The sequence below is a fragment of the Electrophorus electricus genome, chromosome 26 (genome assembly GCF_013358815.1).
Source record: "Electrophorus electricus isolate fEleEle1 chromosome 26, fEleEle1.pri, whole genome shotgun sequence".
Lineage (NCBI taxonomy): Eukaryota > Metazoa > Chordata > Actinopteri > Gymnotiformes > Gymnotidae > Electrophorus > Electrophorus electricus.
Window position 1 is genome coordinate 1951444 of NC_049560.1, and position 18390 is coordinate 1969833.

Below are 18390 nucleotides of genomic sequence, written 5' to 3' on the forward strand. Positions count from 1 at the left end.
TGTATTATTTTGAATGCTGTGCAAGAATGTTTATTTCCCTCCTTACCCCTTCTGCAACTTTGGTAATCAGTTTTCATAATTCTTTTTATAGTCTCCCCATAGTAGTCGGGCAACTCCTGTAGTACTATGTGGGAAATGCTCCTAATGTGGGTTTGGGGCTTTTCTTTCTTACTCTCACACAGCAGGCAGATTATTTTAAACATTTTGCAAAAAAGGATTAAAATAAGTAGACAGGTACCCAGTTCTTGCTACTCCACACAGGTTTCTGTTAATTTCTTATTAATTAATAGTGTTTAGGTTTTCAATTAATAGTGTATAAGGAGGCCATTTATGGTAATTAGGTTTATATCATTGGCTATAATTGGCTAAAAATCCACTTAATTGAGCTCAGTAATCTAGGACATGAGAACCATTTTATAATATAGACATTTGATGAACCTCCTGTGCTTCCTATGTTTAATCATGTTCAGGCTGATATTGATAAATAATGACACAAGAATATTTGTTTACATATTTGTGCCTGCTGTCCTGCTTACACAAAATTATTATCTCAGGGATCATTATACAATGTGCATTTAATCATTAGAAAGGCAACACAAACAAAACGCAATATGTGCCACTGATGTGTGTGTTAACAACCCCTGCACAAAAGTGCAAGTTCCATACTGGAAACTAACAAAAGGTAATCATTGTGAATAACATGCTTCCTGTCAAGAGTAAAGTGAGTTTCACTGTGATCATAGCCCACTAAAAGAGCTTGTCCTGCTTGGTACCCACCCGCATTTATTTGTTTTAGAATTACCTGCCAGGTCTATTTAGTAATAGTTTGTGTCATATGAAAGCAAACCATGCTGCTACCCTGGCAGAAGACTGGGGATCACATGGCCTGCTGGGTCTGACCTCATGACCTCTCTAAGAGCACCCCCACTCGAGAGAGAGAGAGAGAGAGAGAGAGAGAGAGAGAGAGAGAGAGAGAGAGAGAGAGAGAGAGAGAGAGAGAGAGAGAGAGAGAGAGAGAGAGAGAGAGAGAGAGAGAGAGAGAGAGAGATCTCCCCCCCCCATGTCAGCCATCACGCTGTCATACAAATTGTCTATGTCAAAACAATGACTGTTCTGTATAGTTTAGTATTTTGCCATTTCAAACTGTCATGAGATTGTAAGATGGAGGGTTGGTTGCTGGTGGGGGGTTTATCTTGGGGTGGGATGTTGGGTCCATAACACACAGAAGACCTTTTAAATCTGTTTTAATCTAACTGACGAAGACTGTTTGGTTGGCTTTGATGTATACTTTACAGATAATTAATGAGAACTGGGTCAGTGTTGAACAGAAGAAGCTTGCTCTCTTTCTTTGTCTATCCTTTTTAAATTAAAAATTTGCAAGAGGGATCTTATAAAGGTTTGCAAGTGAGCAATTCCTTTCTGTATGGAAATGAAATCCCAAATAAGCATGTCATGTATGTATTATTCATGTGTCTATACTTTGTAAATCATTACTTCTTCAGAATGAAAGCTTAATTGTGGGGCCCTGTTTTTACTGACTTAAAATAACTAATTCAACAAATGGGCCTTGGATTCCCTCCAATGTGGATTAACAGCAAAGAGCAAAACAACTGAATGTTTGGTGGTTGAGATTTATTTATTAGCACAGAGGAATCCTGGGCATATGTGTAGGAGAACTGTAAATCCAAGGAAGGAACCAAACATGAGGGAAGAGAATGGAAGTTCACTGAAACTGTTTAGCTCTTCTGGCCTCTTGCCCTTCCTGCATGTCAGGGCTGTCACGCTGGCCAGAAAGTCAGCCGCAGACACGGCTGTTCACCTCCCATGTCCTTTCCTCCTGGGTCCGCCGTGCTGCTTGGCCCCTAACGAGTGTTTACTAGGACATGTTGATTCTTATTAATCTGGTTCTTGTCGACTGCATGTTGCTGGGAGGGGGCAAAGGGGAGGGAGGGCCATGGTTTGTGTTAAGGGTTCAGCACCCTAGGTGGGAAAAACCCAAAGAGCCTGACAGGTCTGTGGGCTGCTCGGGAGCGGGGCCTTTTACACTGTGCAGATGTGGCTCTCTGCTTTGTTATCCTAAGTAATTATCCTCATTAAATGAAAGCATGTGCCAATCACAGGGCTTTGAATTGGGCCCAGTTTTGGCCGAAAATCACCCTAATGCTGCCCGAGTGTGTGTCAAAGCCCATCTTAGGTGTGCTCATTAGCACATGAAGAAAGCCGAGGCATGAGATGGTGCAGTGTGTAGCAGTTGTGACACTAACTGCAGGTTGTTTGGCTCTCAAGTGGGTACAAATTTGATGATTATCAAATTTAATAAGACTTTTCACCCCTTGCAGTTTATTCATGTGAAAGCATCCATGGCCTTTTTAAGTCAATATATATCTAATGCAATATTCTTTTCTTGACTAAATGCGGCCTCTATGGCAGGGGTGATAGTGAAGAAAAACAGAGCCAAAGCATTTTCACATTGATGAGTCTTCCAAGTGAAGAGACCATTTCACCGCTCGGCAGCGATAGGGAGTAAAACACTGACTGAGAAAAGGTAGATGAGAGAGAAACGAAGAGACTGGAAAACTAAGATGTATGAAGTCTTCATGTCAATGAGCAACCATTCGTTTTCACTTTGAACTCCTGTGATCCGTAGGCAGCCTTGATTGCTTGTGACGCTCGCACAGAGCAACACCTGATCAGGATTGATGGTGTTCGAGAGCAGTGCCTTAACTGCATGTGCCGTATCTCGGGCACATGTCATTATCCCCCGTCCACGCAGGTCTTGAGAGGAGAGTAAGGGAAAGCCATTAGGTCCTAAACATTTTCAGATGTTTAGTATTTTTGAATTCTTGGTGATACTAGAGCTAGTTATCATTATATACCATCATTTTGCTGATTATTAAACTTCTGCCTGATGGTTAGACTACAAGAAATTGCTTGATTTTGAAACTCATCTTTTTAATGAATAAGAAGCCTGACATGCTCTTGATTATGAAGTATGGATTTTAAGCAAATGAATATAAGAAATAGATTTTTTTTTTTGTGGGTAAGAGTAAAGTTTTTTTTTCAAATGATCAATAAAGCTCCTTGTGAAGATCACACAGTAAAATCCTCCAAATTCTGACTCTCTGTTCTGATTGACATCATTAATTAATACTACGTTCAGAAAAATCAGATTTTTTTATTTTAAAGATGATCTTTTAAATTCACATATCAAACCCTCTCCCCATGATTTTTACTTGTTTCTTCTCAACAGCTTGATGGCTCTTGGCATTTTAACCATCGGGTCTTTGCTCTTTGTCGGATGAGGTTGACATTCTCACTGAGAACCAGCCTGCTTTGGTCAGAGCTTGAGGCCCAGCTGGTCTGCCTTAACTGGCTAAATCTTCACATTTTTCCTGCTGTCAGTGTAAACTATGTAATTAGAATATGTCTTACACTGGTGGTACAATATCATGCATTTTGACAGCGGGGCACTCAGAAATGTCTGTTGGATACCTAAGTGTCTTTAATTAAACAGTTTTTTAGCTCTTGGGTATTTCTTTCCTCTGCAAGTTCAAAGAGTGTGGTTTGACCCATGTGCTAAAAGTTTGTATCAGTTGTCTGCAGGGATGTTTGACTTAGCCCTCCAAGTATGCAATGTGAAATTGTCTTGTTTAAAAGCTGGTTTGTTTACTGTTCATTCTTCCCTCTCTCTCCCACATATGTGCACCATGAGTTTTTTGGATGTATTCGCCTTGTGGATTTACCATGCCTTTGCTTTTCAGAACTTCATATTGCTATCAGAGTTTACATTCAAAACAGCTGTAGAAAAATTCACATTTGATTTGCCAGAATTATGTCTGTTTCTCTGATGTGTGTAATTTGGAACAACATACTAAGAATTATCTTTGATGATGGTCATATACATATGTAATATTTTGATTGGAATTGCCCTCAAACTAAAGTCCTCATTTTAAGTAGGCATGAGTCTAGCGACACTGGCATTGTAAGCCATGCACTATAAGTAATTTTTGTAAAAATCGCTTGTTTGAAGCACTGTTTTGTATACTAAACTCCATCCTCTGTCCTCACATTAGTCTCTATGGTATATTTCTTGCTACATTGAATTTTGTGAGGCTTGTGCTTTTACACGCTACAGTGTAGCGTGAGGCAGCTTCTATTCCTACATCTTCCACCCATTTCACCACCAGGACTCTTATGGATATTGAACCACTGTGGTGGTGAGTTTTCTTTTTCTTTGTGAACATGGTCTTTCTTGGATTTTGGTAACATATTGCCTTTGAATTTTTTTTCCTTCCTTTAAAATCTTCTATCCTCACACTGCTGTATTGCAAGGAAGTAATGAAGGCCGCTAAACAATAAAAGTGTCCATAGGCCAATAGTGTAATCTTAGGCTAATTATTAATATTGTATATTTTTCTTCATTAACTTATGGATGGATGGATGTATTGAAAGATGGACTGATGAATTGATTGATGGATTGATAGATGGATTTATAGATTTATAGTCATGTTATTGACTATGTTTTTATTATAAATAAGTAAATTTTATTCCATTTGAGTGAGTTCAAACTATTTTTGAAATGGTTTTGCAACTGGCCATATCTAATTCATCACATAAAAGGCATCTCCTAGCTTTTAAGCTTCATTGAACATGTGTAGCTGAGCAAAGAGATGAAACTGAACAGAGTTTCTGCTTTCAGGTATAAAATTTCCTGCAATTTACAGTTATTTGAATGTAAACATTACACTTGTTTCATTACATATCATGGACCACTTTTTCATGGCCTACACAGCAAATTTTTCCATGAGATCCTTTTCTCACCTCTGTATTAGTTATGTGCTACTAAAAGGCTGATTTGCCCTCAGAGTTAAAACGGTGCTGAAATGGAACAATACTCTATTGTGTCCTTGTGCCGCCTCTAAATGATAACCATATTTCCGAACATTCCAAAATATGCAGAAATGTATTGCATCCTTTTAAATATTAGGATGTCCTTACTTGTTAAAGGCCATATAAATGTGGATATTATTATGGTCATGATTGTTATTTTTGTCAGTGTGTGTCAGATTCGAGAGGCGGGCAAGGTATTTCTGTTGTATACACGGTTGCACCCAGTGGTAGTGAGAACATCTGTTTTGCGCTTGTTGTTCCTCTTGGCTGCTTTTCAATTGGATTTCCTCAAGCAGGTCCAAGAGCTGTCACCTCTGCCAGGCTCTGTTAGCTATCACTGCTGGCCCCTATATTAAGTAGGTGTTTCAGGGCTAAGTTAATAACTCTCCCCTCCTCCCCTGACTGCCTCGCTGGTGCTGCACCTCAGCTCTGTCTCCTCCTCTCCTGTCCTTAATACTGGGTGGCCCATGGATATCCTCCATCCCTCTCACTTCTTGCTGGACGTGTGTGCGTGCGTGTGTGTGTGTGTGTGTGTGTGTGTGTGTGTGTGTGTGTGTGCATTCTGACACTGGCATGCTGTAGTGTAAGGGGGAACCTTGTGAACACTGCTCACTTTCAGCAGTTCCCTAATGACTGCTCTCTTTCTCTCTCTCTCTCTCTCTTTCTCTCTCTCTCATTTGTTCACTCTCTATGCTTCTCTCTTCCACTTGTCTGAGCTGACCAGCTCTCTTAATTTGACCAAAAACATCTTGTGTTTGATGTTATTTCTGCTATGGATAAAACAACGACAAAAAAAAAAACATCCGCTAGGGTGAAGCTTACTGTTAAAAGCGTGACATCTGCACAGCTTTGGCCCCATTCCCACAACTCAAACTAATCATTTCAAATGAAATAATTTTGGCACATCAGCAGGTTAAACACCAGTAACGGATGTTACAGCATTATTGTTAAGATTACAAATGATCCAAATGTAAAATTAAATCAAGGATTGATTGTGGTACATGAGTAAGAGTGAGTTATGCCCATTTTAAGAGTGTAATACTGTCACAAAATAAAATTCTTAGATTCCAGATGTACATGTAGTGTATCATCATAACTGTATAATGCTGTGATATATGCAATGATGCATTAACACTATACTGAAGTGTGTGAAGTGAAATTTTAGCATTAACATTATTATGTATATTTGACAGTTCATACACTTTGTTCTGAAGGAACATAATTAAAATTTATGCTTGGATTAAAAATCATTCATACCTTAAAATTGGGTCAACAAATTTGATATAATTTATGGTTCTACATAACCCTACATAACAGCAAACTGTTCCATTTTTTGAAAAAGGTCCAAGTTAAAAATGACTTTACAAAAGTCAATTGGAATGACTGTAGAATGGGTCAGAAATAGTTGCAAAAAAAGTGAGGGTTTCTTTGATATTCTGTTTTTTCTAAGGGCTTATGGGACCTTTTTGTCTCTCATTATTGAATTTACAGCTGCATATATAAAGTGCTCATGCACACAGATGGAAAATCTAAGCTTTCAACCATGTAGTGATTGATGCATCAAACTTCAGTTTTATAGAAAGATACATGTCTTCATGTTTTTGTGCATAATTTCACAAAGATTAAAATGAAAATGCATGCCCATTACATCTGATATTCAGTTAGCTATGCAGTTCTCACTTCATGTTTGTAGAAGGTCCACATTAGCCATGCATGATTGTTAACCTTGGAAATACATTCAAGATTTTTATGGGTGGGTGGCACAGGGAGGGCACTGAATTAGTTATGCCATTAGCATCTTATTTTTTGCTGTATGTAATTATTATTATTATTATTATTATTATTGTTGTTATTATTATTATTTATTTTACTATTTATCCATTAAAAACCAAGGAGTCACATCTAGCTAAAGGCATCCTCTAGATATATCCTTGCCCTTAGATATATGAATTTATTTTAGGAATAGATGTAGTACTCATTTTGAGCTGTATTTGATATGCATATCTTCCTAAAATAAGCAGCCAAAATGGTCTTATAGTTTGACAATTCAGACTTTTTCCCTTGTATGCGCGCACACGTGCATGCAGATACATACAGAGACATGCATACATACCAACCCCTCAGTTCTAATAACACTTTCCACCAAGCCTTTACTGTGAGAGAGACAGAGTTATTGAGTGTTGTACCGAGTGTTATTTAGAGTCCCCTGTTTAAAGTTGCCCTGAGTATAACCCTCACTTAGCCTTCAACTGCTGTGTGAAATCACCAGCACGCCACACACACCTGATACTCTTTGTGTCATCATCAAAGCTCTGGGCACTATTTTCAAAATTGAAAAATTGGTTCCAAACCAAAATAACAGAATGGTGCTCCAACTCGACTGGTCCTCATGTGAAGGTGTTTTTAATGGGTGAATTAATCTTTAGGATATTTTAGAAGCTGTTCAGCTTGCCTGTTCAGATGCCTTATGCAAAGAATCATTATTATGCAGCAGTGACGTTTGTTGTTAAATGATAAAATAAATACATTTCAGAGAATTCATAGTCTCTTCTGCCTTGTGACAGTTCTTTGTCTTGCCATCCGTCTATCCGGTCAGCTCCATTTGCTCCTGAGGTGATGTCACAAGGCATCATAACCACTCAAGAGATGGAAAGCTGTCCCGTTCTCTCCTCCTGGTCTAGACATTGTGCCTCTTTAATCATAGTTTTCATTTCAGTACATTGAAATTTCTGTTACCAAGGACAACGTCATAAATAAAAAGGGCTTTGTGAGGATTTTTACCTGCTTGCTGTCCAACTTTTTGTGCATTAGAGTAGAGTAAGAAAGGAAAAAAAGATGAGGTGGTCATCTGTGAAAATTTATTATCATTTATTACATTGGGGCAGAAGAGAGGAAGTAAGTAAAAGCTTGAAGTCACACATCCATAAAAATGGGGAAGAGAGATCCCTAAATGAAAAGCAAAGTGGATTTCTGTATCTTGTCATACTGTAATGAGGAGCAAGAGCCCTTGTTCGTTGTAGTGTGTGGTGCATTCGCTCTCTATTCGGTCGAACAGAGCATGCTCACATCTGATGTATGGGCCAAATTTGATAAGTTTGTCTGGGCACCATACAGCATGAAGACTGGATTGTAGAGTGGATGATTGAATAGCCCCAACAAAGGGCTGTGATCTAGTTTTGTTTTTTTTTGTCAGAATTTTGCGTTTTGTTTTTTAGCAGTCGGGTGTTGTCATCACTTCAACAGCCACCTGCGAAAGTGCATGATTTTAGGAATGTTGTCATTTAAGTTTTCCCTCCTATTGGTATTGCAAGGCCTTGGATTTATTTAAATGAAAGGAAGTTAGTTCCTCCTTTGCACTACCCTGTAGTCTCAAGGGTGCTTGTTTTCAGGGCTTAGTATTTACTGAAATCTATTTTATAAACCAGACAATTGTATCCTAATTAATTTTGTCAGTAATGAATTTATGCACTTTGTTTGATGTATAGCAATACTTTGAAAGCAGCACTGCCAAGCTGTTGCATATTTCTTGACCATTTTACTGCAGAGTTCAAAAGAAACAATGTCTTAAGGAAAAATTGCGCAATGCATTTAAATGTGCTCCATTTTTGTTTATTTTTAACTGAAGATTGATTAATTAACATTTTAAACAATCCCCCATCTGTTTTGATGCCACTTATTTTTAACTCAATTATATTCTAATTGATAATTTTTTATAATATATAAAGGATGTCTTTTTTTCTTCACTTCAATACACAGCAAAATATTCACAAACAAGAATCATGATCAAAAACATGGTAATTAATTTGCAGCACTAAGTATGAAATTGTAAATATCCAAAACAATGGGATATGCATTCTAAATTACCATCCACTGTCTCTGGGTATTGATTCAGTGTGCAGTTTCAAATACATGCAATAGATTAGGTACCATGTACCTAATGGAAATGATTTCAAGCTCATGTTTGTGGACTTACTTATGTTACTATGCCATTAGGAAGTATAGGTAATAATATATTAAGAGATTAGGTAATGGATAAGGAAAAATAAGAATGAAATAAATAAAAGCAAAGGTACGCCTAATTATTCTCAATATAAATTGAGACGTGTGATGTCTGATAGTAGATGAGTTTGTGCAGTGGTATGAGGATTATTCCTGAAGTGTAACATTGATAAAACTAAAGAGATGGTGATCTGATCTTAGACAAGACACTAAGGAGATCCACTCTACAATAATCAATGGCATTACAGCTGAAAGTGTTGACAGCTACAAGTGCCTTGGTACAGTAATTGATAAGTTGTGTTTCGATCACACAACAAATACAAAGCTCTTGAAGAAGTGTTATCAGAGATTGTTCTATTTTTTAGGAGAAACAGCATATTTCAGGTGTATGCCAAGCTACAACTGTATTTCGCAAGTCTTTGAGTCAGTTTTGACATTTGCATTTATCAACTGTCTTGGAAATCCGAGCATCAAGAATGCAAATCTTCTAAGCCATATTGTTAAATCTAGCAGTCAGATTATGGGATACCTTCAAGTGTCCTTATTACAACTATTTCATAAGCACACACACAAGGCTGAATTAATTATTATATGAGATCACCCTATGAATGAAAAGTTTTTCAGCATTTTCCATCAGACTGTCTTTATAGACTCCCAAAGATATGCTGTAGCAGATTTAAAGTCTCTTACCTCCAGTGCAATTGGGCTAAATGCTAAATGCCATAAATGTAAATGAATTGCTGAACAAGTGGGGCAAGTGAATGCAATATCTTGTTTTAGAACCTGTCTTGTATTTAATATGGTTTTATTGTTGCATACCGTGGCTATAAGAATGACTGCTGCAAATCAAATGTTCTCCTTGAGGGATAATAATAAAGCCGACTGAACTGAACTGGCCCCCGGCTGGGGATACAGTCAGTGCGTATGCAGGGCAGAGAGTTGGACAACGGTAATTTCTCTTCTTTGTGTACTAACTCAATTATTAGTTGGGTGTCTATGTAGTGATTTCACCATACTTCACCATATTTTTGACATACAACAGTGGTGTGTGGCTAATAGTTTGTGAATATACAGGTAAAATGAGTCATTTTGGACATCACCTATCCTTACTAAGTCAGTTTCTACTATATGGAATCACATTGAGCAGTTGCTGGATGTTTCAGCATAAATCAATGTTAAAAACATTTTTATTTTTCATTTTTTTTGTATTTATGCTCTTCATTTACATATTACCATGATTAAAAACTGATCACAATATCGTGAGCCCCTGGATCATTTTTAACACAGTGTGGGTTTGGCTAAATGGGGTGAGGTGGTTAGGAATTCTGGCTGCAGAATTTCTGGAACAGACCGCCATCAAACCGTCAGTGGTGATGCATCAAACTCTAGTATTGGTAAACCAAATCTGTCAAATGATGTTTGAATGATGGGTGGATCTTGCTATTTTGGTAGAAGTGTCATAAGTGTGGAATGGTTTGTTGTGATAAAAAAAAACAAAGCATCACTCTTCATTCTGTAGATTTGTTTCATATGAACCAGATTTAATTTTATGTTGGACCTCTGCTGACCCTCTCATTTTACTGAGCAATCAGTAAAGTGTCTGCTTATATTAGAAGTTTGCAGTGTGTCTTGTTATACCGATTAAAATGTTTCATGCGTACCCCAAAAGTGTCCTTTGTCAGGCTTGGCCTTTCTCCAACTCTTTGAACCTCAGGCCTGCATTGAGGAAGAAGGTGAATGCATGTCTAGAACTTTCAATAGGCACAATGCTGGAAATGATGAAAAACGGCCATTTTTTTCGTCACCATATGTGCCCTCATTCGGCACCCAAGGGCATCTCATTCATGCCTCTTTCAGCATTGGCCATAGTGTTTTGTGGACTTGAAATAGTTATTTTCTTTTTGTTACATTCATTATTCTATCATACCACTTGTCATGATTGTTCTTCATTAGCTGCTTCCTGCCTAGCCAGTGTTTTGTTTCCTCCTGCGCTTGTGTCTGCTGCATGTCTTTTGGTATTGAATGTGGGCACTTAAAGCAGAAATATATGAGCCCCACAAAGCTGGAGAAAACCTTGGGTTAAGATCCTTCATTGGGCTGCCTCTGAAACAGTCATTCTCCGCAGACATAGAAAGAACATGTACATTTCATTTTACTTGTTCCTGAACCAGTGTGTGTGTTGGTACATATGCCAAACGTAACCAGCTTTTTGTATCCCCTGTCTTATTGCTTCCCCAATGAATGAAAGAAAAAGAAAATATCCCTAACGTCTTTCTTTTTTTCCCCTTTCTGTTTTCTCTTTTCGCAGGGTCTCTTCATCTTCCTGATATATGGCATGTACAACACAGAGGTAAGTCTGCAGTGTCTCAAGGCTGACTGAGTGACTGAGAGAAATGACAAGTTTCTGACGGCTCCCCACCAGTGGGAGGTGGGGGGAGGATTAGAGTGAATGTCGTCAATTTCCCCCCACCCCCCCTTTTTTTGAACATGTGCGTCTCACTGCCCTTCATGCTTGGGCTAACTTATATGCATCCAGGCCCGCCATTAACCACTGACACGCAGAGTAAAGAGCTAGTCATTCCTCACCCACATTGGCTAATATTTCACTGCCTCTTTAAGTTTTTAAACTCATGGTCCTCCATTTAACATTCTGACATTAGAGCTCTGCTGGCCTAGTGTGTCTTTGCGGAAAGTCCAGGATGGGGGAAAAAAAGAAAAGAATATACGCAGGACAGCAGGTAGATGGTGCGGGGTCATCACACACACACACAAACAAAAAATGGTTATTACCATTTAGATGTCCTTTGAAGGGAAAATATTGGTAAAATATAGGTTTAATGGATGAGGGCTAATTTGAATAAATATTTCTTGGTAAATTGTCCTCTCTAAATTCTAATGAAAAAAGTAAATGTGGAAGCGTAAATGTGTGATAATGTACCCACTGGTGATAGATCTTTTTTTTTCATAAATGTATTTGGATGTATTCTACTCCTAAAAACTTCGGAGTAACTTTTAAAAATCTTATTCAGTAGCAACTTATACAATGTAGATTTAAACAATATAAACCAGATTTAAAAAAAAAAAAAAAGATATTCGGTATTTCAAACATTTTGAAGACAAAAAGTTGTAGTTCGGTATTTCAAACATTTTGAGACCAAAGTTTACAGTAATTTAAGATTTGCACAAAATGTTGCTATTGTTTTTTCCCTTGAAATGTGATGTCTACTTGTATGTGATGGACGATTGTAGTTACCTTCAGCACTACACATCATCCTACACATCATACAGCTGTTTCTTTCTAGTGATAAGCATTTTTCTTTCTTTGTTCTTTCTACCTTCTTCTTTTTTTTACCACTTCCTACAAATAACTTGAAACCTGTGAAGTTGCATCGTACAAGCTCCCACAATAGAATCCTTTAAAATATTTTTTTGCCACAAATAATTATTTGATGAATTAAAAATAATTTAGCTCAACTTTTGAGTGCCAGTTGCAAACTTTTGCTCAGAAGTGTAAATGGTGTAGTATGTAGCAGTGCAAATGTAAAGCACTTTCTCATAATTTATATTCAGTATAAATGAAAGAAACTCCATGTATTTTACTTTCAAGTTCACTTATATGGTTCATTCTGGGTTTAAAAAATGTTCATCCTTAAATTAAATATTAATTTCTATAGAGATTTTCCTTACTCAAACAGCCTGTTTTGAGATATTGAAAGAATATTCTCACTGATGGGGTCTCTCATGCAAAGTGTTTGTGTAGCTTGGAGTGTGCAGGCAAGGCCACAGCCACCTGGGTATAGACCTCCACCCTTCACCACCTCAACCCTGGCACTGTCTGAGAGCCGCGCCCTTTTGTCTTCCTTTTGCTCATACCTTTTTACCGTCCATAAAGGAGGTGTGAGGAGGTGGCCCTGAGTCAGAGCCCTGCGCCAACATAGCTGAGTCTCGCTGCTGACCCGCTCCGCATTGTAAAATAAATCATCGCTGCATTCTTGCTTAAGTGGCTTTTTTAGTGCTTCGGAATCTATTTTCCAACTCCCGGCTCTCCTTGACCCCAGGGTCTTCACAATTTGTGAGCAACCCATGTTTGCTTTATGCAGTTTTCAAAGAAGGTTTTGTAAATATAATCTGTGGTTTTTTGTTTTCTTCTCCTAGCTCTTGACTATTTTTTTAAAACTCTCCATATTTTCTCTTTATGCAGTTGAGTTGAAGGTGTGACGAGAAACACTGGCAGATTAAGTTTCACCCCCTGACACAGTAAAGGAAATTATCCTTTAATAGAAAAATTACTCAAAGATGAGGAGAAAAGTCAAAGTTTTAGCATATGAAAATTCAGCTAATTAGAGAACAGAAGTGAGAGGCCAACGGGGAAAGTTGTTCTCTGTTTGCTCTCAAGAACACGTCTCCACATCTCCAGAGGCCGTAAAATCCATTTCATCCATCCATACACTTGATTGCCTGCAAAATGTGAAAACACTGGAAAAGATTCTCTTTTGGCAGATTCCTTTTGAATATAAGTGAGAACATGAGGCCATCATATTAATAACTGACAGACATCAAGTTGATTATAGTATGTGCTGTGTCCTTGCTGAGAGTAAAAACATAACTGAGAAGTGATTTGTTTACCTCGACATATTGCAGTTTTGGTAGAGTTTTGCAGTAAAGATGTTACAGTTGATATGATTGGGTATCTACATTCCTTTCTTTGTGTTGTTTGTGTTATTCAAGTCAACAAATTAAAATGTGGCTGCTTTGCTCAAATCGTAAGCGATTCAAATGAAATTTCGTCTGCTGTTTCATTTCCTCTTTGATGACCTCAGTTTCATTTGTCTTTTTTCCAAGTATTTCAGCAGGTGTTACCATTTGTCTTATTTTCATATGGAAATTATACCCAACACATTTTTACATAGAAAGCGTGGATTGCATCAGTATTAAACCTTGAGAGAGTGGCGACCAAACATTTCCTTAGTTACTTCAAGCTGCCTTGTAAGCAGCGCAGTTTCTGCGGTATGCCTTTTCTGCATTGCTTCCTGTGATGTTCTTCTGAAACAAATTTATTTGATTTGCCAGATCCATTCATTAAGGCTACAGTGCACTTTAGGCATTTCAAATCGCAGCTCACTGGGGGTGGAGGGGAGAGAGGAGAGGCTGGGAGAGAGAACGAAAGAGAATCCAAATCTGACATATTACTATTGACTGAGAGTTGTCAACGGTGCTTTGTTCCCTTCATTAGCCCTGTCAGCATCTGCAGTGGTGTCTATGCAAAACATGCCCTTGTGTGTATATCTGCATGGCAGCATAATTTATGACGATGCCAGGCTCTAATGAAGTCATAAGGCATAACACATATTCGCTACGGCAGGGGGCTGGGCCTAGACGCATGGCAGCCTTCCTCGGAAAAATGCTGTGTATTTGTGGTGGGTGACGACAGCCTGACTGGGACAGAATCCTACAGCAGGGATCTTGGACCATGCTCTAGCACTACATTTGTCATTAAGCTGTTATTTGGATCAGCTTGGCTGGGTTTGGGCTGGATCTAAACTTTGCAGGGGAGTCATTCTCCAGGAGGAGAGCTTAAAAACTGATTTACATAGCAGGCCATGACTTGTTTAAACAGGGCATTTTAGTCCTCAATACTGAGAGAAAAAAGCTATGATTTCATACTCCTGATAATGGCATCTAATGAATAAATATATCCAGAATTCCTATATTTAGGCATACTACTTTTATATTTCATAAGTAAAACATATTTTCAGTTTGTCTAAGCATTATCTAAGCATATTTTATCATCTTGAAAATATTAGTAATATTCCAATATACTTATCGATACTTGTCCAAGATACTCAATACTTATTGATATTAAGCAGTATTTTCATGACTATAACAAAATATAAATACTGCTAAATTAAATATTTTAGGTTAAAACATAAATTTGGATGATGATAATTAGTTATTATTAGTATTATGCCAATGTCAGTGTAACTGTGAAGGGAGACTTCTGTGAATAGACACAAGTATGTCTTAATGTGGAATTAATATTTTATCACACCTTCCAGGAGTATTCAAGCAAAATAGTGATTCAAAGCAATGTTCTGCCATTACAGATATTATTGTTGTGTATCCTTAGCCACAGTTTCATTCCATGTGCTCACTCATACATCCTCTCTTGATCTCACATGGTACAAATGCAATCTGTTCTGCAAGGGTGGTCCTTTCTTCCAAATGCATTCCTTGGCCCTTGGTGCGACGTGACGGATGATGGGTTAAAGTGCTCTCCTTGCTTTAGCACATCCACGCGTCACTTTTAGGACCTATAACCTATGACAAACTGGGATGTTTCAGTCATCCTCATTTTATCCTGATCAGTGACTTGAACATGGCTGCTGTTTTGGTTTCTGTGTAACTTTTATAAAGTGAATTTCATGCACAGATCCAGTGGGAAGAGGCCTTTCAAGTGGTTGCTGATGATGAGTGTCATGTTCCCTTCAGATACGCAACACGGTCAAGAGGATCAAAGAGAGGAGAAAAGCTCAGAATTTCTCTGTAAGTTGTTGTGCATTTGACACCATGCTTCTCAAAGCATGCAGAGCCACATGCTTATCAACAGAACACTATAAAATAAGGTGTTTAAACTATTTTTAACAACTGTTATTACCATTTTTATTCATTTAGCTTAATGCATCTTCTCTTTTGGTCAGTCTCAATGTGTTTATGTATATAGATAGATATTCAAAATTGTAGTGAAGTTCAAGTTTCCAGAGAAACACGATGTTTCAGACAGAGGTCCTACATCAGCTGTGCAAAGTGTTTCTAAATTTGTAGGAGGAGGAACAAGTTTATATTAGAAAAAGTAGATACTTAAATCGTAACATTCATTCCATGGGGTTCTAAAATACCAAGAGTGTAGATCAGTTATTTTTATATATATTAGTGTACGTTCCCTCTCATCCTCTTTCCCACTCTGTCCACCTCATTCCCAAGAATGTCAGCTGGCAGCCCAGGGTTACACGTTTCTAATCCTGCACAAGCTTGTCCCTTGATATTAAACTGTCAGCTCAGTATTTATATGTAGGGCCGCTGTTCGTGGAGATCACTTAGCTTCTGCAAAGCGGTTTAAAAGTAGTTAATAGCCCCGGCCCCTCACCCCTCTATGCCTCTCTTACACACACACACACACACACACACACACACACACACACACACACACACACACACACACACACACACACAGAGAGTACTCTCCCCTTTAGCTCGGCTCCACCACTGCAACTTGTCCCCTTATGAATGATCATATTAACTCTCCTCCAGGCTTGTCATGGTTTATGGCCTGCAGCGGCATGCCCCTTTCGGCCCTGTCGTGCCACCTGGTCATTGAGAGCCGAATGAGACAATTTCTAAAGGTAGATTGATTTTAGAATATCCCCCCCCCCCGACAGGCTCGACACTGTTAAGACTCAAACTAGTAAAAAATGTCCACAGGCTCAAACGCATGCTGCAGGTAGTGGCTGATATATATTGTCACAGGCCATATTAGTGGTGAGACCCTTCCATGCTTTTGGGGCAATTTTCCAATTTTCCAAGTCCACATGATGAGAGTCGACAGCTAGATATGACGATGGCTCTTTAGCTAATGCTGTTTTGCTTCAATAAATCTGGCACACACATTCTCTATCTATCTGAGTAGTTTGGACCCTGATGTGCTCTATGGCAATATGAGAACATTTATTGCTTTTTATTGGACTGGAGCATAGTTCATAGTGTGTTCCAGTGCAGCTAATGTAGGTTAGTTGATGAACATCTGCATTAAGTATTTTTAATGTAATGTTGTTATGGGGCTTCTGAAGAAGTTTTGGTTACTGTTGCTCCAGTTCAAGTCAAACATTTTAGTCCCTGATCTGAATTTATTTTTAAATGCAGGTACCTAGTTAAGCTAAGGCATTCTGTTTTTGCAGGTTAATATAGTGTATTGACCTTTAGATCCTGATCTGTACATGATGAACCTTATGCAGAATTAAATACTTTTGCTCATGCAATCGGCTGTCAGCTAATTTAACAAGCAATCTACTCCAAGTAATTGTGTACTAGTTTAAAGTCTCTAGACCTTTTCACCTCTTGGGATGTGTATTTTGTCCATACCTAATATAATTTTTATATGGGCCTGACCAGTGTAACCAGGGTGCTTGATACCAACTGTCGCCTGACCTGAATGACCTCACACTTGTACACACTGTGGCAGATTGCTTGGAGGAATAAAACTGTCAGCTGTGCTGGCCAAATAAAAAACGACCCCCTTCAATACGGGCAGGGTCTGGGTCCACGACAGCCCTGAAATATAGATATAAATTGGAAGCAGATTAGTTTTTTGATCCTAATTCAAGTTTGACAAGATATAGGATGGAAAAGATCTGGGCTGTATGCTGCATATATGTGCATTTCCATCAGTGTAAACAGAGCAAGCATCCAGGATTCCTGAATACTTTCGTGAACACTGATGTCATTTATTTCTCAGAGAGAGGCGATAAGAAATAACAAATATTACAAAATCCCACATAATCAAGACTACAAAGTATGTAAAACATTTTTTTTCCATAGGAATACATTATCTAGATACATACTTTATTCAGTGATCATCACAGTTAATCAGGAATGTGTTATTTTATTGTTTTTGTTAGTTAACTTGGCTTCCACGAGGCACTTTACCTTTCTTGTGCAACGTTCTGGCCAGCTGGGGTCAGTCACCCTGAGTCACCCTGGCCTTTGTTGTGCTGTGTACCATTGCTGAAAGGCTAATAGTTTGTGTCTGAATAGATGCTGAGGGTGGCTGATACTCAAGCATGCTGTGACAGACTCTATTTAGATCACCTCGGTTTTTCATGCCTTGTCTTCATAGTTTTTTTCTCTTAAAAGCTCTTCCCCCCCCATTTTATTTTTAGAAATTTTTTAAAGGGAAAATTCAGTTGAATGATGTTCCAATGTCTGAACATTTTGGACTATATGCTTTTGCACATACTACTTTGATATATGTGACATCTGCACTGTTGCATGCTGCAGAGCAGAGGGTGTGCTGTGTGCAGTTCAAATGCTGCAGTGTTCTTTTGTTCTCTCTCCCCCTAAGAACTGTGGGAGCTCCAGACCTTCCAGCTCTGTCACCAGCTCTCGGCAGGGCAGCTCCCCTGAGCCTGGCCCGCTCGTTACGCATGGGGCTGGCACTAGCCGGCCTGGGAGTCTCCCCGCACCCATCGTCGGCACCAACTTGACCTGCAGCCATGGGAGTAAGTGACGCTTACTTTAGCCTTTTAGCCTCCCAGTGGATGGAGTACTTTTCAGTAACTATACATTTAGGAACCTGTGTGTAGTACCACATTTTAGTGTTTGTGTGTCTGAGAGTATTGTGTCTATGTGGTTGGGAATGTGTGTGTATAAGGCAAAGTTTTTGCTGTAGAATCTGTACTGCATTATGAGCTCAGGAAATTCTAGCAACTGGTGGGAAGGGTGAACTCC

General features: G+C 38.6%; 1 protein-coding gene across 7 annotated transcripts in view; it reads left to right on the top strand.

The window, feature by feature from the left end:
* The window catches only part of LOC113586098 (adhesion G-protein coupled receptor D2), a 54714-nt gene that overhangs the window by 14976 nt on the left and 21348 nt on the right, over nucleotides 1–18390 (top strand). For all 7 annotated transcript variants that reach the window (XM_027023975.2, XM_027023979.2, XM_035523168.1 and 4 more), the window contains 3 exons: nucleotides 11198–11239; nucleotides 15379–15432; nucleotides 18005–18161. In XM_027023975.2, the coding sequence (XP_026879776.2) occupies nucleotides 11198–11239; nucleotides 15379–15432; nucleotides 18005–18161 (253 nt within the window). The remainder of the gene's footprint in view (nucleotides 1–11197; nucleotides 11240–15378; nucleotides 15433–18004; nucleotides 18162–18390) is intronic.